The 22245-nt window shown below is 43.5% G+C and overlaps 1 protein-coding gene across 1 annotated transcript; it reads left to right on the forward strand.

Moving 5' to 3' along the window:
- The first annotated feature begins 2625 nt into the window (after positions 1-2625).
- On the forward strand, positions 2626-19608 carry DCT (dopachrome tautomerase). Its single transcript, XM_074147106.1, has 8 exons — positions 2626-2926; positions 10306-10605; positions 12078-12178; positions 13253-13419; positions 15143-15322; positions 15428-15563; positions 16998-17199; positions 19427-19608. The coding sequence occupies exons 1-8, from the start codon at positions 2626-2628 to the stop codon at positions 19606-19608; spliced, it is 1569 nt and encodes a 522-aa protein (XP_074003207.1).
- The last annotated feature ends 2637 nt before the right edge of the window (positions 19609-22245 follow it).

A 22245-nucleotide genomic window follows, 5' to 3' on the forward strand; every position in this document is an offset into this window, starting at 1 on the left:
GGCACTAAGAAGCAGACAGTGCCTGCTGTTTTCCTGCTGACTAATTGAAAGACAACAACCTTTTTGTCATTTTGCTTGGTGTCTTCTGCATTGCATGTCATGCAGCGGTGAGTGGCTGCCGATGCCGGCAAGCTTGCAACGGGCACCGACACAGTGACGCCAGGATGCTGGATGTCTCCATCTTTTTCTTTCTATCGTCCCCCCCTGACCAGGGAGGGCACTCCTAAAATGATGAATTAGGGAGGACCAGAGGCTAGCGCTACATCTATACTAGTACTGCATGCTGTAGCATGCTCCCAGTTCTGTAAAATTATGTGGTTGTGATGGAGGGAAGTAATCATAAGAAAAGCTACATATGTGCCACTCTTCTACTCACAAATTTCTTTCCCCTGCTCACTAAGTAATCTCCATGTTATCATCTCTCTGCTATTCCTTTTCTCCACACTCTAACTTCTCTGAAAACGACACATTTCTCCTTCCTCATGTGCTACATTATAAGCACTTCTTGCCTCACCTTGCCTTGCCTGCCTCAGTACCTCGCCTTTCTCTGTGCTTACTCTTTCTGCTTCATATAGGATCTCCAGTGGCACTAGATACCTTCCTATGGGTGTCTGGACAGAGCCAGCTTTGATTATAATGGCTGCTTGCACACATATTATGTGTATAGACACTTCAGTTCAGGGGTTTAACCAGCTAGCTGAATTCTATCCATATTTTTTGATTTTTTTTTTGGTGATGCTGATAAATGTGTGTTCACTGTAATTGCTCTCAGGTAACTTTCGTTCAAGACATTGTCTAACCTAGATTCAAAGACTGATCTTTCCCACACCAGAGAGTTTGCTTGGGTGCTAAGTAATATGGGGAGGTGCGTTGTTCAGAGCATTTTTGAGTTAGTGCCTCCATTTATAACTCCTGAGCTTTTTCAGCACATTTTTCCAGCAACTAGTCTTACTTTCTGTCTTTTTCACATGTTGTGTTGAGAGCAGCAGGCAAAAGCCAGTTCCAGGTAAATTCAGTCCTAAGGGAGATGAGTTGAAACCCCTACGTCGTATTGCTAATTGGCTTTGTGCTTACAAAAATTAAGCAGAATCATATTTTAGTTTAAGCTTAAGATTTTAGTTTGTCTGGCATGTAGTAAATTTTTTATATAAAGATTGGACAACCTGAAAGTGCTGATGACTCTGACGAGCATCTGCAGTATGGATGAACTCCTTAGCTGCATGACGGCAGTAAGTTTGCTGCATAGATAATAGACTTTTTGTGCCAGAACAGTGTGCCATGGAAATACTGACTAGTACAGACCCAACTACAGCTATTTTCATTATACATACTTATAAATATGTCTAAGCAATCTTAGTGTGGAGGGGGGCACAGTCACAACTACAGCTATTTTCATTATACATACTTACAAATATGTCTAAGCAATTTTAGTGTGGAGGGGGGGAGGTAGACAAAGCTTTCATTGAAGCAGAGGGAGTTGCCAGTTTTAATTCAGTATGGTGGAGCTGAACAGATAGCTATTGCTTCAGACTTGTCTCATGACTTATCACTACTTTATTTTGATGTATTCATTTTATTCCTCTAGCACATAGGAGCTGCATTGTGGGCAAAAGGTGCTCCATGCGAGCAGCTTTTTAAAGTAATTTTTGTTGATGTCCTGAACAAAACCACTGGTCTGCATGTCTGGTGTGTGTATTGATCTTACAGACTGTCTGCTGCCAGGTGGGTCATAAATGCTCAGCTGTGACAGTTCTGAAAGTCTAGCAGCCCGATGGGCCCCAAAACAACCTCTGGTGTAATGATGGGGAAAGGATTAGAAAGCAAACGAGGACCCTTTAAAAACATTTCAATAATTTATTTTGCATGCGAAAAGGCTATTAAGAAAGGGACTGTTCTCCACTTGCCACTCAGATGTTTACAGTACAAGCACTGGAGCTCTGCAGTCAGCAGGTGGAGTCTCCATCCCAGTCTGTTACTACCAAGTTTATTAATTTTCACTAATGACGCAACTTTGTCCTCTGCGCTTCCAGTTCATTTTCTACTGGTGCTGCTTTAGTGGAAAGTATAATCTTGCAGTGAATGAGCTGAAAAGAGAAAGGTTTTCCCCTTCTGTTTATCAGCTGTTTACAGGTTCTGATTAAAAGAATAAACCTGTTTCTCCAGCCACCTCAGCTAAAACAAGACCGTCAATTTCTCAAAGCTCATGAAAGACATGGAGAAATAAATCTGAGGCATTCACCCTCCTGACAAGCTGCCAGAGCCCGCAGAACTTGCTCTCACGCTGGAGTCTTTTCTGCTCTTGATGTCATGTGCAAAACACGAGGATTTTTGCCACTCTAATCCCTCTAATGAGGGCTTCTCCCAACCTGTATATAAACCTCGCTCAAAGCCGTGGCTGCTGGGCAGGCACCGCAGAGCCAAAGCACCCGTCTTTTGAACTGCATTCAAGGCAATTAGAGACCCGGATTAAACAAACACCCGACACCGGCATCCTCAGCAGCGAGAGGGATTATCCTGCTCGGCTGGGGCATGGAAGGGCGGCGAGGCCAGGTTGTCCCACCACGGAGATCTCCCTGCTCTGCTCGCTCAGGTCCAGCAGAGAAGCAGAACCTGCAGCCAGCCGTAATGGGTGGCCTGAGGTGGCTCTTCTGGGCTGGGCTGGGCTACCTGAGCTGCTGCTGTGCCCCCCGGGCACAGGCACAGTTCCCCCGTGCCTGCATGACAGTGGATGACCTTCGCTTGAAGCGCTGCTGCCCGGCCTTGGGGACGGAGCCAGACAACATCTGCGGGTCCCTGCAGGGCAGGGGACAGTGTCAGGGGGTGCAGGCGGACACTCAGCCCTGGAGTGGCCCCTACACCCTTCGAAATGTGGATGACCGGGAACGGTGGCCCCTCAAGTTCTTCAACCAGAGCTGTCGGTGCACAGGTGAGAGGGGTGCTGGGGTGAGAAGATGGGGATGGATGGGTCTGAAGGCCAGAAACATTCATGGTGGCAAAAGGCATCAAGAAGGTTTCAAATATTACCAGTTTCCTAAAAATACTGTTACGTTCATGATATCATCAGCACTTTTTCAGAGCAACAGAGTTGAAAAAGCGTTTTCTCTCATGCAAACTTTTGGGTTTTCCTCTCTCTCCCTGGAGTTGTCCCTGTAGCCACCCGTCACCTTTCTCTGCAGAATTTGGGATGTTTCAGTGCTGCGTTCAAACCTCTGTCACTGCTAATCGTGGCTAAGTGAGCTTGTATCAGTGTGCATTGATCAGAGATTTAGAGATTTAGTCTTCTTGGAGTAGTACTTTGCAGCACGATATACCCCTGGGCACTGAAAACGGGTAGATGTCTGGCTGCGGTGTTGCCCAGTATCATGAACTAAGTCTACAACTCACTTTGATCCAAAATGAATCAGTACAGCCACCAAGGAGGCCATCCTGCCCTTTTCCTCCCCATCTCCAGTCACTCCTTCCCATCTGTGACTTTACAATGGGCTTCCGTGTTCACTTGCTGGTGGCGAAATGGGAGTTGATGTGCTTGAAGGCTGACATGGCCAAAAGGCTCAGGTTCTAATGAGACCAGTTCACGAATACTGGCAGGAGGGAGGGAATAGGAAGGTGAGGTCAAGACAGGTTAAGGCGACAGGACTCTTTTTTTCAGCAGCAGCCCTGGTTAAAGGAGGGTTAAAATGAGCAGGAACCGCAGCTTCAGCCCAGGCTGGGTTGCAGGGCTGGCAGGAGATGCTACCAGCGGTCAGGCAAAGGGCATATCTCCAGCACTGAAGTCACCTGCTGGGCAGGCTTCAAATGCAGCCTGGGGCTTCCTGTTGGAAACAAAGTCATTTGAATTTTCTAACACGGGGAGAATAACCTGCTTTCCTTCAACCTGATTCTTCAAACTAGCTGAACTGTTTTGTCTGAAGTATATCTCAGCTCTCACTATCAAAAAAGCCCAGATCAACCTGAGAAAGAAGCGCTGCAGAAAATTTCAGCCCACAAGGTTAAGTTTTGCAGTGCTGTTATCAACTGAAGGCAGAGAGGTAAGGGCAGATGACTTAAATGGATACACGACATTACTGAAGGTCCTTAAAATAATAACAGACTTTAGAGCATAAATCCGTTTTTATCTCTTCCTTTGACTAGATTTCAAATGCTTGTGTGGAGGTACTTTTCCAGACACTTTACAAAAAAAGAATTGGATGTAGGGTTTTTTAATTTTAAAGGTTCTTATATACCTCCAAAACTAAAGTCAGGTATCACATACAGGCACAGACCCTGAGTCACAACAGCACTGAAGCCCATGGGCACACACCAACATTTATGCAGTCTGAGTAACTAGGTTATCAAAACCTGGAGGTAAATTGAAGAGCAGTGTAGACAGACATGGTCTGCATCGACAGACATTAATTTGCCTGTCCCAGTGGAGGTAAGCACCGGTATTTGATATTTGCAGGGCTGGGTCCCAAGTTATGTGACCAGAACGTAGTGTCCTGTCATTCAGCCTTACTTCTGCTGAGCTGTCCGCTCTCCTCGGCTCTTTAAATCTGGTTTCTCTCACTGCATTTTTATTCCACTTGTGTTCTTCTTTCTCCTTGCAGTCTCTGTTATCTAAATATACCAGTGATAAAACATTAAGGTGGAAGGCATCCTTAAGGATAATTATCAGAAAGGTTTCCTGGGCTCTACTTGAGCTGCTTGCTGCCTGCAAAGGCATTTCTAGGAGAACACTAAGAAGTGCACAACTCCGTGGGATTTGAATTAGATCTGATGCTTTTACAATGTTGGTGATCATGTGTCTGTGTCTATTAGTATTTTGTTGTATTTTTTTTTCACTCTGTTTTATACACTGATTGGCTGTCTGCACACCAGAGTTTTAAGTGGTGTGATGTGTGGTGTTTATTAGGCATCTAGGGCTATGGTACCTATGGTAGGGAACGTAAATTAAATATTCTCCTTCAAAGGGACGTGGAACCGTGCACATCTCTACTATTAAGGTATCTTATTTTCCAAATGCAGTTAGGTGCAAACTGCCTATTTGAAATGGTTCCTGGCTTGTGCAAACTCCAGCCCATACCAAGGCTCCTTCTAGCATTTTAACGTGTTCCAGTGCCATCTTGGCACTGTTTAATTTATAGTTTAGACACGGTGTAAACAATAAGCATGGGAACTCCAACTGCCATGCAGCTGATTATATTTGGATAGACAGTGCCATTTAAATGCGTCACATAGCTGATGGCTGTACTGTAGGAAACCTGGAGGAGCTGTAAGGAACAGGGGCCAGGATTTTCCAAAGGAGGGATTCTGGAGTTCTTGCAATAAATTAATCCATTTGAGCTTTCTGCTAAAAATTTAATATCTAAGAATAAAAGGAACTCTGAAAATATGACCATTTGTTGTAGCTGTTGATTGAGGCAAAATGTCTTAAAATCATATCCATCTAGGTCTGAGTGCTGAATATTTCTGGGAGAAAAAAAAAAAAGAAAATCCCAAACACAAACAAATATAGGTGAATGGTTATTGTGGGGTCAGATTATTTTTATATTTTTTCTCAAATTAATGTAAATTTTCTAAGAAATTTCTAGGCTTTAGCAGATAATATGCATTATCCTTTCTTTAACTGGGGACAAATATAACAGAATAAGATTAGTACAACAGAAAGATACAGCTTTACTTCCCACTTTTTGTACAAAGAGCTATGGTCAAAAAGGCAATTGTAAGTCTGTTGTCAGGATGGCGCTTGCTGCACATTTCACTCAATGTGTTGGTGGCTGCAAAAATATCATCTCTAGAAAAAAGATGTGGTTATGGCATGAATATACCTGGGAGGTAGCAAAATGTTTTTAGTTCCTGTCTAATTTCGGTTTTGAATCCATTGTATGTGTTCCACAGTTGGTTTGGGTGCACCTAATATTAATTCAATTTATATAAATTCTTAAACTGAAATGACCTGATGACAGTTCCTGACAGCATGCAGTACTATGTGAAGGGGAATGTGGTAATTTATTTTCCAATAAGGTGCATATGTTGAATTAGACAAAATGTTGGATTCAGTAGCCTAACCCTGAAAATTGACACTAATTACACAACAAAGCAGTATTACAGTGGGATAGTTAAATTTAATTGAGAAGAATACTATTTTAGAAGCTTATGAACTAAGTGCTATTTTGAGTTTCAAAGTATAAAATTGTACTAGTGGGATACGGATCTGGCATAGCATTTTGAAAACTCAGTACAGAAGATTATTGTGAAAAAAACACTGCAGTCAGTCATGTGGTTGCTAGTACAGATTGTGACAGTGATTAAACAAAGACGTAGTTTGAATTCACTGAGGAGTTAAACATAATTATCATTCATTTCTTTTCCTGCCACTTTCTACAGTTGACATGTGGACATGTGCTGAACATTACTCTATTTTTTTTTCCCAAAAAAGTTTTTTGAGAAAAAAAATATTAAATCTTTTCACATTGCTGTGCAATATTTAATCAAGCTGGGGACACAAGGTTTAAATTCTATTGTTTAGCTGTAAGCAAAATGCCAGTTAAGCCATGTAGCTGATATGATGGCCCTCCCATTAGGTAAAATTGTGGGCAAATTATTGGCAAATTATTGTAAGGCAATGTGGCTGTGGGATAATACTACATTATAACCATACCTGGATGACCCTGTTAAAGCCTGTGCTAGGTACAAATCTTCCATGTTCTACAGCCTGATAGCACATCCAAATGAAGAGCCAGAAGAGCCAGAAGGGCTAAACATTTGCCTCACGTGGTAGCAATCCTGATCCTACCCCTGGATGCTGGTGTTTCAAATCAAATGTAATTCCTGTTGTAATGCAATGGCTAAAGAAGTCTGAAAAGGAGTGCTTTCTCCCCATCCAATAAATGATGTGTATTAAGCTGGTGTCTGTGGAAGGAAGAGGCGTGGCAGCTGCTCAGATTTCATAAAACAAGGCCGAAGATGGTGAGTATTGGGTGGGTTCCTTTTTACTGAAGAAAAGACACTGCATTGATGGAGTTATTAATTCATGTTGTGCTCAGTGTCGGAAGGCCAACCACATGCTATGACTGCTTAGAGGTAGAAAAATCCCTGTCTGTGAGCTCAGACAGCCAGTGGGGTTGAGAAGCAGCTACAGTGGTATGTGATAACTGGTGCTGGCATACACTAATGATGTGTATTAACACATACCAAGTGTTGTGTCATAAGAAGTATCTTTTTCTAGTGTCATGCCCATGGACTGACCCACTGGAAGAAGTAGCATGGCCATAATGCCTACAGAAACAACTAGATCACCCAGCTTGACTGGGAAAGAACACCATTAATGATGGTGAGATTAGGCATGGAAGAAGACAGTTCCTGAGGCATCTAATCCCACCTCCAGACAAAAGAGTTAGTGGGGAAGACACCCCAGATGATTTTTTTTTTGCCCAGCGACAGTACAGTGGTCATTCCTGAAAGCAGTGGAACAAGCGGGGAGCATCTGGACTCCATCTGTGACATGATCTCCTATCTGTGTGCCAGAACGACCTCCTACACTATATTCTCTAGGAACCACAAGAAGTGACAATAATCTCTGTTGTCCCTGGCGTAGCCTCAGAGGTAGTACACTGAGTTGCTAGGTGTTAGTCACTGATGGCAAAAAATGCTAGGGCATGAATCCTTGCATGTTTCTGTGGCCCCTTCATTCGAAAGGATCTTGTGTCTTAGTAAAAATATTTACTATCTATCTGCTCTATCGTGATAATATGAGATTACTTTTCCTGTCCTCCCAGAGCTGTACTGTTGAAGTCCACCATCACCAGCATAGCAGACATTGAAGTTGAGTTGTAAGAGACTGGGACATACATTTCACAGTGCTGCCATGCGGGAAGTCCACAAGGCAGCAAACGAACTTTCTGAAAACAGCAATGCATCGTTTCCAGACCAGTGGCCTGGTAGAGTGCTTTAGAAACAAATGCTGAAAAAGTGGTTTGGGTGGGACGTAAAAAGCCTGTGTCTAAGTACCGCAGTCATTCCTGTTTGCAATGTGGGAAAACCCACAGATCTCCATCAGCTTCTCGCCATTTCAGCTGCTGCATAACGACAGTCCTGCGATGCATGGAGTCTGTTGAGAGAAAATGACAAAAAGCAACTTTCGATTTCATGGAAGTGTCATTGTTGTGTGCATGGAAGTGTTATGTTGTGTGCGTGTTGTGTGCACGCCCATAAATACTTAAAGGGTGGGTGTCAAGAGGATGGGGCCAGTCTTTTTTCAGTGGTGCCCAGTGACAGGACAAGAGGTAACGGGCACAAACTTGAACATAAGAAGTTCCATCTAAACCTGAGGAGAGACCTCTTCCTTTGAGGGTGGCAGAGCACTGGAACAGGCTGCCCAGAGAGGTGGTGGAGTCTCCGTCTCTGGAGACGTTCAAAACCTGCCTGGACATGTTCCTGTGCAACCTGCTCTAGGTGGACCTGCTTTGGCAGGGGGGTTGGACTAGATGATCTCCAGAGGTCCCTTCCAACCCCATGTCATTCTGTGATTCTGTGATTTCTGACAAGAGAACATTGCCAAATATACCTAAGAATGCTACAAAAGTGTTCAACACAATCAGGAGTAACACTGCAGTGTAAAATACCACTTTGCTTGGAAATCAGCTCCTATTTGCCAGTCTCTTCTTCACTGCAGTCCTCCTTCTTACTCAGTAAAAGCTCATGTCCTATTGAAAAGTGCCTGATGAAGTGGTGGAAGAATGGCTCCCTTGGATTACCTCATAGATTAGGTGGTTGAGGAAGAAAGTCCCGCAGAGCATCGATTGGATATAATTAGCACCTGCCCAAGAGAAACAAGTGAGGAGTCACTGGTTCATCTGGCTTCAAATGCCATACAGGTGGAGAAGAGCTTTTTTCACATGAAGATGACTCAACATTTCAGGCTTTTGTGAATTTCTTTTCATAGACTGAGGAGGTGCGTAAAATATACCTAAAATATGAATATTGTCCAATAAAATGATCTTTGGCATCAAGAACTGTGTAGATTCAAAGGGCCCTCACAGAAAGAGAAATTGGTAATAAGCCCTGTAGCCCCGGACAATCTGAAATCTTAGTGTTAACCATTGTTCTGCTCATAGACTCAACCCTAGAGCCTAGGGACGTCTGCCCATCCAGGAACACTTTAGAAGCCACTACCCCATCACCATGTTAGCCCAAAGTCTGTCCTGGATCTAGCAGTGCCGCTATGTGTGGGGAACAGTGAGATTTTGTGGCATTTTGAAAGACAATTGGCATGGTTGTTACAGAGTGAGTGTGTACGTGGGGTTGGAGGGAGGGTGGGGTTAAGAGAGTCTCAATGCAGATTTTGGAGAACTGACTGGAGATCCCAGAGGACCCCTGGTTCCCCCTCTGCTCCCTCCTTCCCCTGGCAGCAGTGCTTGTCCTACATCCCTGCACCACCAGGTGCAACAACACCAGCAGCCTGTCCGTGTGTGCGGGCAGGAGGCAGATGTCCGCTGCGGGAATGGTCCCTCCCTCATCTCCCCTGGCAAAGGCAAAACGAGCTGCAGCAGGAACCTTTCTGCTGCTACTGGCAGTCTGCCATGGTGGCCGAGAAGCCACGCTTAAAGCAAGCTCTGCTTTCCTGGGCTCTTCCACCACATGAAGGGGTCTGAGCTAATAGCCTGGAGCGAATCCCAGTACTTGCCTTCAGACCGATGCTAGCAGGGAACGAAGGTACCGCAGTGTTTCTCAGGCTTTTATTGCAGCACCATTTAATAATCCTTAAAGCGTGACCTGCAGCACCCTTGGTGCTTGTCCTGGATTGTGTTGGGTCCCAGATACACTGTTAACAGACGTTCATTTTTTTCCTGAGTTTTGTCCTTAAGAGAACTGCTTTGTTTGGGGATTTTTTTTCTGTGCTCAGGGATGCATGTGAGCCAACCCTTTTTTGGGTTTGATCCTGGCAGTCTGGGAGTACTTGAGAGCCAATTGAGCAAAACACTTAATCACATGCTTAACCTGAAGTGCTCGGCCCTCTGCTCAGTGAGACTCCTCACGTGCCTGAGGGCTCCGCAGAGCTCTGAGCACTTTGGGGAGTCAAGTCCATCACCCAGCGCTTCACCTTCCCAGCTGGCTGAGTGTGATTCTTGGTCCTTCCGTGGCTCTGGGAAAAGAGCCGTCCTTCTGGTTAGGCAATTGGCAAATCTGCTAGTCTGCTCAGATGCTGTCCCTTCTAGGAACTGGTGTCTCTGGGGAAAAAGAGTGCTAATTCTTAATTCTTCTGCATTTCACTGATAGTTTTCCCTGATTCATAATGTCATGACTTCTCTTTCCCTCTTGATTCAGGAAACTTTGCTGGCTATAACTGCGGTGACTGCAAGTTTGGCTGGACCGGCCCCGACTGCAATGTGAAGAAGCCACCAGTTGTCAGGAAGGATGTCCACTCCCTGACGGCAGAGGAGAGAGAGCAGTTCTTCGATGCTCTAGACCGTGCAAAGACAACCATTCACCCCGACTATGTGATTGCAACTCAGCACTGGATGAGTCTGCTTGGTCCCACCGGAGAGGAACCGCAAATTGCCAACTGTAGCATTTATAACTACTTTGTTTGGCTCCATTACTACTCAGTCAGAGACACACTATTAGGTTAGTGCTTTTCTTATCCAGGGGGCTCTGCAGGTAAAGGAAAGGGTGAAAAGTATCATTGCTGGACAAAGGTAAGTGTGCTTAACACAGCTGTGTTACTTTAGCAAGCAGTGAGTCCCAGTAGGAGCAGATCTGTGGAGTGAAACAGTTGATGATGAGAAGCTGGTGGCCACCTGCAGTTGAAGGGCCTTCAGATCTGCTGCAGTCTGGTCCCCGCAACCGAATACCCTGTGGTGTCTAGAGCACACCAGCTACACTCCTGGTTCATCTTCCCTCTGACAGAGGCAGTCACAGGCTCCACCATTGGGTGAACTGAAGTGTGGTCAGGCAGTGACGGGCTTCAAAAAGATGTTCCTAGTTGACAGGAAAAAGTAGATGCAGCAGCAGTGGGAAAGGAGCTCTGTGGTGGTGAAGGCAGGGACCATGCAGAGATATTGGGGACTAGAGTGCTAGTGCTTTCTGTGACCTTCAGCAAGTCACTGAGGATGGGATTTGCCTGACTAACCACAACCGGCTTTTAAAAACAAACCATGTTAGAGGTTTGAGTATCTAACCCCATACTTTCTTCCAAATCAGGTTTCCTAGTCCTCATTGCTCTTCTAGACAGAATTACCTAAGCCAGCCCCATTTCACAAAGCCCAGCTCTGGCAGGAGGAGGCAGCAGCATGGCTTTTCTACCCAGCAGTCCTACGTGCAAGCTGAGCAGCCCATATCTACCTCCTTGCTAGAGGGTATCTGCTACCCTGCAGTGGGTTTTCTTCAGTCTCCTCTTCTGACACGGTTCCATTTTGCAGGGCTGAAGGGAGCAGCCTCTGGCCTAGCAAGAGCAAAGGTCCTTCAGAGGACCTTCAGAGGTCATGTGGAAAGGGAAAGAGGCAGCTTCAGTGCTGCTGCAGTGATAAATAAATTCTTGTCTGGGTTGAAGCTTACTTCAGTGATAAACAAATCCATATGTGGTTTGAAGCCCCTAGTCTTTGAGCATCTGAGTTCTCATGTGTAATAACAAAAGCACAATACAAGAAATAACAAGCACAATTTGAAGAAGATTGGCAAGGACATGTTGAATTACTGTTGGCAGGTTATGGAAGATACTGAGGTTCTCTCGATAGATACATGGTGTAAGTCCTGCCACTGAGCAAGAGGATGAGATATTATGGTACATATTAGCAAGGAGCTAAGATATTAGACAAGAAGACTGCTTCTTAAGACCAAAATCCACTAATGGCATAAGAAATCTTCACAATATCCAACTTTTGGGGGAATGTGAAGTTTTGAGAAGCACCGAAGAGAATATCTACAGAGGAGTTTGTTTCACTTGTCCCATGTAAGTGTTGTAGCTTCTGATATGTGCATTCTTTCCAACGGTGCAGAGCTGCATGTTTTTAACTCCACTCCAGGCAGTAGAAGAAGGTGCTGTCTTTCTCTCTTGCCTCATCTGGTGCCTAAATACTTATTTTATCTTCTCTTTGTAGGACCTGGCCGCCCCTTCACAGGTATCGACTTCTCCCATCAAGGACCTGCCTTTGTTACTTGGCACAGGTACCATTTGCTGCTGCTGGAGAGAGACCTGCAGGTGAGCTGAACAGCCTTTCCCTTTCCTCACGCAGCTTCTCTCTTTTGCTACGTGACTTTGTCGAGCCGGCCAAGGGTAAGCTATTTCCTAGGACAGATTCTTACTCAAACTCCCAGGAGCTTTTTCTCACTGATCCTTTTTTATTTAAAGTGAAATTACTGCTTTCAAGATACTGAGGACTGAACATTTTCTTACTATGAACAATGATATGAAGGTTATCATGGAGATTTTTTTCTTCACCTCCCCAACAGGGGACAGAAGATGTGAGTTAACAATACTTATTAATAAAATGAAAGCAACACATGCACGTAAAACTTGGTAACGGAGATTGCCTGCTGATATTGAAGATATTCTCCCAGTGAAAGCAGCTCTAAATATTACACCCTTTAAATGTGCTGTGCTATACATTTAATACGTGCACATATTTAGCAATACGTCTTTAAAAGAAATATGTGGTAACGTGCCTGACAGCCAGTTATCAAAACATTGACTCTATTTTGCGTTACTTCTACATTGGCAATGTTACTGTATTTTAACCTTGCAGATTTCTAATGAAAATGGTTGGTATGAAAATTGCTGCAGGATCTTGCTTGTGTGAAATCGCATCTAACAAGCAAGCATGAGAAAAAGCACTGTATTCCTCTGTTAATACAAGTTCAGATTGTTCCCCAGGGCTAGCCTTTCTGGAGCAAAAGCAAACCATATGCACAATTTTACTCGTTACCCACTTACATCATTCAGAAAACCTCTTACTTGCTTAAGGCTCAATTCCTCTCTGATCCTGCCCGGTCTCTGGGTTGGTAGAAAGCCCAACATTGCCAAAAGAAGCTCAGGCCAACAGTAGAATAACTAGTGACAACGTCTTTGCTAGGACTGACTTAACACCCTGATCTTTTGAAAGGAGTTGGAGCAGCTGTGTGAAGTGTATGTAGTTGAAATGCAGAATGAAAAGCAGAATGTCCAGTGAAATATCCAGCGAATACGCAGTGAAACAACTTGCAGGAGTCCCTTCCTTTCTCTTTACTTCTCTTTCTTGAAGGTTGTTCCCTGCTAATGTGTTTGTGTCCATTACAGCGACTGGTGGGCAACGACTCCTTCGCGCTGCCCTACTGGAACTTCGCCACGGGTAGAAACGAGTGCGACGTCTGCACGGATCAGCTCTTCGGAGCATCGCGGCTAGATGACCCGGGGCTGATCAGCCTGAGCTCCAGGTTCTCCCGGTGGCAAATAGTTTGTAACAGGTACGAGAATATCTAGGGCGAGCTTGCATACTGATCAAACCTTGCTTTCAATCAGTACTGAGAGTGTGGGCAGCACTCTCAGTGTGAGTGAGCGGCAGGAAAAGAGCCCAAGCCGTCTTTTTTAAAACTGGGAATCACCATTGGTTTGTGTGTAGATGGTGCTGGGTAAACTTTCCCCTCTGGTATTAGGGAAACATATTTTTTAACATGATTCTTTTGCTACAGGATTTTAGTCGATTCAGCCAATTTGAGGCTGCCAAAAGTCTGAAGAGTTTGCGCATTGGCAAGTATCTTTTTAAAGAAGAAATGCCCGTGTGTTGGTTCTCTGTAACAAACACCCCACTGATTTTGGCAGCAGAAACAGAAAACTGTTTTTGGCATATAGGAAGCTAGAGACAGGCTGAAAAAAATCTGTTCCTTGGGTGAGATCTTTATACATATACCTTTTTATATATATATATAAAAAATAATTCTATATTATAAATATATAAATATATCTTTATATAAATGTATACCTGTATATATAAATATATACCTGATATATTTGGCGCAGTTTGGGGATTAACTTCGCAGTGGCTGAGATTTCACATGGAAAGCAGCACAGAGAGAGCCAGGAGCTTGCTGCCAGCTCTCTGTAGGCATATACTGATTTGGGTGAGGGCAGGGCTCTGATGTGCAGGATTGGGGCACTACGACATAAGATGCTGCTGGTGACAATCCTCATAAAACGTTCCTGTCAGCTCTGGGGCAGCGTGCAGTCAGTCAGACAGAGGTACCAAAAGCTCAGGGCTTTTCAAAAGAGTCTCTTTCTCTGGGTAGCTAAAGAGCTACTTGAAATTCTAGCTTTAGGCGTCAGTTGGCTTTAAATTTGCCCCTACTTTTTCTGTAAGATAGATAGGGTTTTGTTTTTACACAAAAAACTGAAGTGACTAAACTTTTGCCTTGCCAAGGTTAAAGAAAGAAGGGCTTTTGTTTACTTCAGGAGTTTCTGAGAATGCAGTCTCATTTTATATTGAATAGCACAGAATTTTTTTCACAAGTGACACACTGTTTCTCTCCTCCTCTCTCCCTTTTTCTCTCCTGAATATAAAGGACTTGCTCCCCGTTAGCTAGTAGGCAAACCCTGCAACAACAGGATGTCCTCCAGGCCCTGAAAAAAGAGGACGTAGTGCATTGCAGTTGCTTTTCTTCTAAAGAGGATGAAAGATTGAAAGTGAAATCCTGTTTTCCGTCATTCCTTGCATTTTCTTAGCCCACCCCACAGTGGGACTTTCCTGTTTATTTTCCTCTTTGTTAAGAGTTAAAAAGCTAGTGCTTACCCAGGACTGAAAGTTTTTCAATTCAAAAGACTCTTTTAGACTGTCTGGCAAAAACTGTTCTTACAAAGCCCTCGGGAGGGGAATAGGTGTGGAAGGAGTTTGTTTGCCTTTTCTTAAGCATCCGCTTTCTGTGGAGGATGAGCCTGGTGAGTCTTGGTCCAAATGACTGATGGTCCACAGAGGCTGCAGAGCCATTCAAAGTCATGGCATGGTGGCAGTCCTGTGATAAATTCAGTTCCCAGGCCACAGGAGGTGAACCCAGATGCCCCAGGAGGTGTAAGTCCCTAATCCCTGCTCTCTCACATGTCCAGCCGAGGCCTCTTCCATACTACGGGAGTAAAAAACAAGAAGCCGGGGCATCATCACCTTCTTCTGACTTGTGCCTCTTTCTGTTTCATGCTCAGCTTGGATGACTACAACCGCCTGGTCACCCTGTGCAACGGGAGTGACGAAGGACCACTGCGGCGGCGACCGCCCTGGGGCTCCGGCGAGCAGCTGCCCACCGTGGAAGACGTCAGGAGATGCCTCTCCCTGCGGGAGTTCGACAGCCCCCCCTTTTTCCGCAATTCCAGTTTCAGTTTCAGGTTTGGCCTTTGGCTCTTCCAGAGCCGGCTGGGTCATGGGTTTTCTTTACGTGTGTGTTTGTCAGCAAAACGTGGTTACTTGATGCTGCTTTCCCCTGTCCACAGGAATGCACTGGAGGGCTTTGATAAACCAGATGGAGCCCTTAACTCGCCGATGCTGAGCCTTCATAATTTGGCTCACTCTTTCTTGAATGGGACCAGTGTTCTCCCTCATGCAGCCGCCAATGATCCCATCTTTGTGGTATGTCTTTTTCCCTCAGAGTGAGTGGCAGTGGCTCAGAGAAACTGTCTCACCAAAGATTTGCAAAACCAGTAAAGTGAATTCCCTAAAAATAAGTCCTTCAAATAGAAAAGGAGAATCTTTTTTTCTCTTTTCTTGAGCATTGCCATGCCTGCATAATGGTCAAATGAAGATGGAAGAAATCTCAGGGTGATTTGTGAAATATAAAGTAAGTTTCTAGGGAAAAGAGCTGCTATCTCAGGTCATGTTGCCCTGAATCCTCTCATTAGGTGGTATCTAAATTTAATAGCTTATACCAGACAATTTTACAGCAACAAGATAGCAAGTGGGGTTAGGTATTTTTAGATTAGTAGACTGAGTAGATTGTTTCTTTGTTTAAAACTTCACAGGCTAAAAGGATGCACATCTAATTTCAGGGTCTTTTGGAGAACAGAAATAACATGATTTCACTGGTGCATTGGTACAGTGCTGCGCTGCAATAAGTAGCACAAACAGCAATGTGCAAATAAAAAGCCAACCGTTGACTCTGCTTACCCATCTTTCTCTCCTAATAAATTCATGCCAATTTCTTTTCCTCTCTCTTAGATTAAACCACAGTGATTGTATAGAGAAATTATAATGCAATTAATTTCTTTCTTAGCTTTATTTTAAGTTTGTGATCTTTTGTTGGAAAAGTTAGCCTAAATACTTACGTAGTGGTTCCCCAGCTTATTATCTTAATAATTCTTGAAGTCCTACATTAATTCCTTTCTAAACAATGAAATCTTCATTTCACTATGCTGTAATTTTATATGCAAGATTATTTTCCATGAGATATTTTCCAAGTTTTTTCAAGGGTGGTAATTAAAAAACATAAGTACCTCAGAAATTAATTTGAACTGCCCCAGACATTTGTAATACTTGTCTGAACTCAACTTGCAAACAACCTTCCTGTATTAGTAGACCTATAGGCACACTGGGCAAGACCTGATCAAATTTGTGAGTACCTAGAGCTGTGGAACTGGTGGCACACTATTAAGTGAGTGTGAAGGAATCAAATTTCCCACAATTTTTCATACCTCTTCAAACATGAGAGGGAATAAAATCTGTTTTAGATGTACATTCACCTGTTATAGATGTACATTCACCTGTTTTAGATGTACATTCAGTGGGCCCTCACTCTAGAGGATGGACCTGCCCATTCACTGCTGGCTGATACTAAACTGTCTGGAGAAAGAGCTTATTATGAACAAGGAGTAACAAGGACATATACAGCAAAATAAACCATGCAGGAGATCAATTTACTTTGTCCTGGTTTCCGATTCTGTAAATCCTGCCTAAATTAGATTACCCTCTTCTCTCTCAATGGTGCTGCCACCTTAGGCGAGAGTGTTTTAAATGCTGTTGCATCCAGGAAGAGCTTAATGAGTGTGCCGCCCATGTCTGGATTTGCAGGTTCTTCACTCTTTTACTGATGCCATCTTTGAGGAGTGGATGAAGCGGTTTAATCCCCCTGACAATGCCTGGCCTGAGGAGCTGGCCCCTATCGGTCACAACAGACTGTATAACATGGTCCCTTTTTTCCCTCCTGTGACCAACGACGAGCTCTTCCAAACTGCGGAGCAGCTTGGCTACACCTACGCCATTGACCTGCCAGGTACGTCTCAGAGGTGTGCAGACTCTTCCAGGCCAAGAGACGAGAGCTCATGTTTTCAGCAACACAGGTGTATGGAAAATAAGGCACCTCTCACAAAACACTTGGGTCTGTTCGCCTGCTCACCAGCAATCACGTGTGGTAGCAGAGGTAGTCAAAACTCATCACGTAAGCCCTGGTGACGACAAGTGTGCGCATCCTTAGTTTGCTCTGCTGTGAAATACATCAGCTTGAGGTGGTCCGGCATCGACAACATGCTCCTTTGGGGTTGAGGAGTCTTTGATTTTGGCTCCTGCTCCCAGTGCTGTTCATGCCTGGTACAGGATCCTTTAACCTGTCAGAGGTCAGGCGCTCTGCCAGGGAGCTTATGATGGTCATTGGAAAATACTTGTTTTGCACAGGGGCCCTGAATAATAATGCACCGTGAATCTCATTAGAGATGAACTCCATTAATCTTTGGATACACTGGAGAGAGGCACCTGGATGTTTTGTGTTATAAAACCCCCAATTTTGAAGATTTTCCATGCCCATAGGTGTGATACGCCTTAGGGTTTGTCTATTCGTTTGAAATTACCCTTGACACAAAACAGATAAAGACAAAAAACAAGAAAGCAAAATATTTATGCACAAAATCAAAAATTTGCAACACGAGTTACAAATGTTTGTAAAAGGCAAAACTGTAAGGAATACATGAAAACCATGCTTCAGATGTTTTACCAAAGATTAAATCTGAGCAGTTTCTTTCTCCCCCTCTCTATTGCTTTGAGAGGCAGTAGGTGCTTATCTAACCCATGTGGCCAGAAATTTCTTCTAAAAGATTACCATGTATCTGTGGTTTTAATCTGTGGAGACTGTTTAAAGGTCTATAGACTGCAAAAGATTGAAACCCTTGTCCTCAGGCTGTATTCATGCCGGGGAGCCCCGACTTGTGGAGACATGCTAGCTGCTTCTGCACTGCTTTTCTCAGGGGTGTCCCCAGAATTTCCCCAGAGAATTTAAACTTCTTCATTTATGGAGTTTAAGTTTTCCTTCCCTTAGACCACTGTCCCTGTTTCTGCTTTGGAAATGCTGCTCCTCCTCAGGCACGAGGTACCCAGAGAGGAAAAAATGCAGCTTGTGATTCTGCTGCTTCTCTTTATTTCCCACCTAAATAAATTACTAGCTCACTGTGAAACAGCGTATCTGTCCCTGTCTGCATGGTCTGTGTTCAGACAATCCAGTTTTTACATCCAAACCCTTCTTTTTTACCTAAATATATAAGTTGCTAATTCTAATTCATGTAACCACATTAGAAATCAACGTATGTAATACATTGCTGGCTCTTACTTGAGAGGTGGTAAAGCAGTGAACAATTAATTTGGGACCTTACTGAACTTGGGCATGATTGCCCTCAACTCTTGTTGATAGGGACTGCGGATCGGGGCACACAAATTTTAGTCACTTTTATAGTCAGTGTGACATCTTCTTGAGCCATCTGTCTCATTAAGCCCATATGTCTAACTAACTTCTAAATACTTTAAGTCCTTTTGAGAGGTTTTTGTGAATATTTAGTCAGATGTCATTATTGCCATCTCAGTATATGTAGCATTTTTCAGAACAGGACAGCAGGCAATTTTTGCTTCTGAAAGCATAAATGAAAACAGAAAATAAAGTTATTCAGCCAAGCAGAGCAGGGTTATTATAAGAATGGGCAATATTATCTTAGAAGGCAGAAGTGGTTCCCCAGAAGTGGTTCAAAATCAGAAGATGCAATCTGGAGCCAGTTGGCAGAATCACACTAAGTAGTGTTTGCAGTTTAGAGTTTGACAATGGGCTGCTTTGTGGTCTATTGGAAAATGTGAGGGTTTTCTGCTGACCAAAGTAGCTTGGAAACAGCTATGCTGAAGTGTCACTATAGAAAGAATTGCTTAGATAATTCAAAAGTTGGCCAAATTAGATAAGAGAATGATCTTTTTGTCTTGTAACTGTTAATCTTTCCTGTTCTCAACACTTTAATTTGTATGAAAGGTTGAAGGTTAAATTCAGCTGTAGAATTCTGTGGCAGCAAACATCTCTGGCTCTGGTATGTGTGTTGGTTACATGGTGAATTACCAGCTTCCCTTGTGGCCAGTGGGTCCCTAGGCCACACAAGTGATCATAATTACCAGGGTATGGGATATTTTCTTTCTTCCATGTGATTTGAGAAATGAAATTATGTGCTGTCCTCACTTCAGACATTTCGTATTTCTAGGTTCACTGGAAGAAACCCAAATGTGGGCTGTCACGGTTGGATCCACAATTGGAGGAGCACTTACAGCTTTGGCCACGCTTGTTCTGCTGCTTGTGCTTTTCCAGCACCGAAGGCAGAGAAGAGGTTTTGAACCACTGGTGAATGTGAGCTTCAGCCCCAAAAAGTACATGGAAGAGGCCTAGTGTCCTCACTTTGTTTCTTTGCTGATTCTTGTAGGAAGTGACCTTGATTGCCTCATTGAGATCTTAGCTGAGAGTTTATCACACACTCCTTTGGCAGCTAACTACATCATTCTCATTCAGGTTTTCCCATTATCTTGTGAATTGTATTATATGAAGTTTCTGGGTACATATATGCAAGGCCCAAGACAGGCCAGACTTTTCTCATTACCAAATGTTACCTGGAGTGTGTGACACTCATAAGACATCCTCTATAGATTTAGATCAAGACAACTAAGAATCCAAATAGAGAAAACCAACTTGAATGACCAAGATAATTTTTCACCTCAATGTATTTTTGATTTAATTTAGCAGCTCTAAGATGTGCTAAAAGTTATTAACTCTACATATATATTTGAATAACATTATTTTACAATTATCAAACACTATTTTACAATTATCAATAAATATTCTGAATAACATAGTCTTTTTTTAAGTTTCAAAATGTTTCCTGCTCTTTGACAAGATACTCTAGGACTCCCCTGGCTACAGTTTCTTTCAGAAGCATGATCAATTCCATATGTTATTTCCAATCGAGCTGATGTTAGCATTAGATAAACCTCTAAACTCGTAAATGAGGAGGAGTTCCCTGAGAGCTAGGTCAGGGAAAAAAAATCGTGTGTTTTACCTCTGCGTTAGGGACCTGTGACAGAAGTTGAAAATGGTGCTTGTCCTTCTCTGTTTTGGCTCTGCTGCACTTTTTCACGAATTTAGACTTAAATTTTGAAAGTCTGGGACCCAGGACTCAAGGTAACAAGACTAGGATAGCTCGCATTACCTAGGTCTGCAGGTGGGGGATGAGGTTTGGATGTGGCACTCCCTAGACCCTGTTTGAAACACTCCTTTATACCTTCCCTATGTCTTTATTTAGACATAGATTTGGACCAAATTTGGGTTGCTTTCCCATGTTATCTTGAGACAGGGTTTTTACACACCAAATGAAGTCCTGAACAGATTGTGTCAGCTTTGGTGCTTAACATATAACATTAATGGAACACTCAGATTTTGCATTTTGTAAGGCCCTGAGTCTTAGAAAAACTCTGCTTTTGTAGCCTTGAATAAAAAATTCCAGTTAGTAACAATTTCTGATATTTCTTCTAGGCCTGCTCAATACCAGCCATGCGGACTGGAAAGAAGATATCAGTGGGTCTTCACATATACTTAGCTTTGAATGTGTATAACTCACAAAACTTACCTCAAAAATGCAGACTTTTTGGGGCAAAGAAAAGTTATGATTTTCTCACCACATGCTCAGATAGCCCTTGCTGCATCAGGTGGACAACAATCTGCTGCTATTTCTGCTGTTCTGTCGTGCCTTTAGGGGATCCCAGTGTGCTTGTTCCTGGCTCATGCCCAAGATGTCAATGGTTGGAGCACTTTTGTACAGCCCAGTACCCTAGCTCCCAATTCAGGTGGCCTTTTGGGGTTTTTTACCATGTAGGGACACTTGGTGCTATGGACGTCAGATGAGGTCTCCAGAGGCCTGGCTTGGGCATGTGTCACATCAGTTGGATGCCGATCAGTGTTAGTTTTTAGCTAAGTCTGAAGTCTCCACATGCCCTTCTCAAGGAGGAGATGTCACTTTCCAGCAGTTCACACTTCTGTGTGAAGAGTGAGTATTCACACAGAATCATAGTATAATTTGGGTTGGAAGGGACCTTTAAAGGTCATCTAGTCCAACCCCTCCTGCAGTGAGTCAGGACATCTCCAACTAGATCAGGTTGCTCAGAGCCTCATCCAACCTGATCTTGAATGTTTCCAGGGATGGGGCATCTACCACCTCTCTGGGCAACCTGTGCCAGTGTTTCACCACTCTGATTATAAAAAATGTCTTATATCTAGTCTAAATCTACCCTCTTTTAGTTTTAAACCATTACACCTTGTCCTATTGCAACAGGCCCTGCTAAAAAGTTTGTCCCCATCTTTCTTATAAGCCCCCTTTAAGTACTAAAAGGTCGCTGTAAGGTCCCAAGTGCTGCTGTCCCAAGTGTTTGCTTTGCAAGCTGCCCTGGTTATGGGCAAGTGACAGTGGCAGTGGAAGAGGAAAGAGAGAGACAAGAGAGAAATATCAAAAATGTAAGGTAGCAGCTAACTTGTTAGGACTGATTTTGCCTAAAAGCAGGTGGGTAAAGCATGGGAAAGTTGCTCATTTCTTGCTTGTAGATTGGGTGGAGAGGTATTTTCCTCTCCAGAAGAAAAGCAATGAGGGCATTAGATTGATACTATGCACATAAAAAGTGCTAGGATCAAAGATCCGTGTGTTACTCACTCCACTCACTGGCCTTACTTTAATAATTACGGCTGTAAAACTGTGACTGGTCTTAACAGTTCCTGGTAAAAATCCGGCTGTACAGAGAACAGAACCTGCCCTCTTGTGGCTTACTGGAAAATTACCTGGTGACACCAGAAAGCTGTGTTCTCCCTTTTTTTTAGAAGTGCAATCTCGGTCTAGCAACCAAGGAAAGTTGTGTCCTTGGTGAAAGGAAGATGTGCAGGTAAACTTTATATGAAATGCTTAAGAAGAAAGGAGGTTGAGCATAGGCACATTACAAAACAGATGGAGGAAATCCCGTAGCGAGTCTGATTGTAAGTGTTGGTTTT

Source organism: Numenius arquata, chromosome 1 (assembly GCF_964106895.1).
Source record: "Numenius arquata chromosome 1, bNumArq3.hap1.1, whole genome shotgun sequence".
Classification (NCBI taxonomy): Eukaryota; Metazoa; Chordata; class Aves; order Charadriiformes; family Scolopacidae; genus Numenius; species Numenius arquata.

Coding starts and splice junctions, on each gene's coding strand:
- DCT (XM_074147106.1), top strand. CDS start 2,626: ATGGGTGGCCTGAGGTGGCTCTTCTGGGCTGGGCTGGGCTACCTGAGC. Junction 2,927..10,305: donor CCAGAGCTGTCGGTGCACAG/GTGAGAGGGGTG, acceptor CTCTTGATTCAG/GAAACTTTGCTGGCTATAAC. Junction 17,200..19,426: donor CTACGCCATTGACCTGCCAG/GTACGTCTCAGA, acceptor TCGTATTTCTAG/GTTCACTGGAAGAAACCCAA.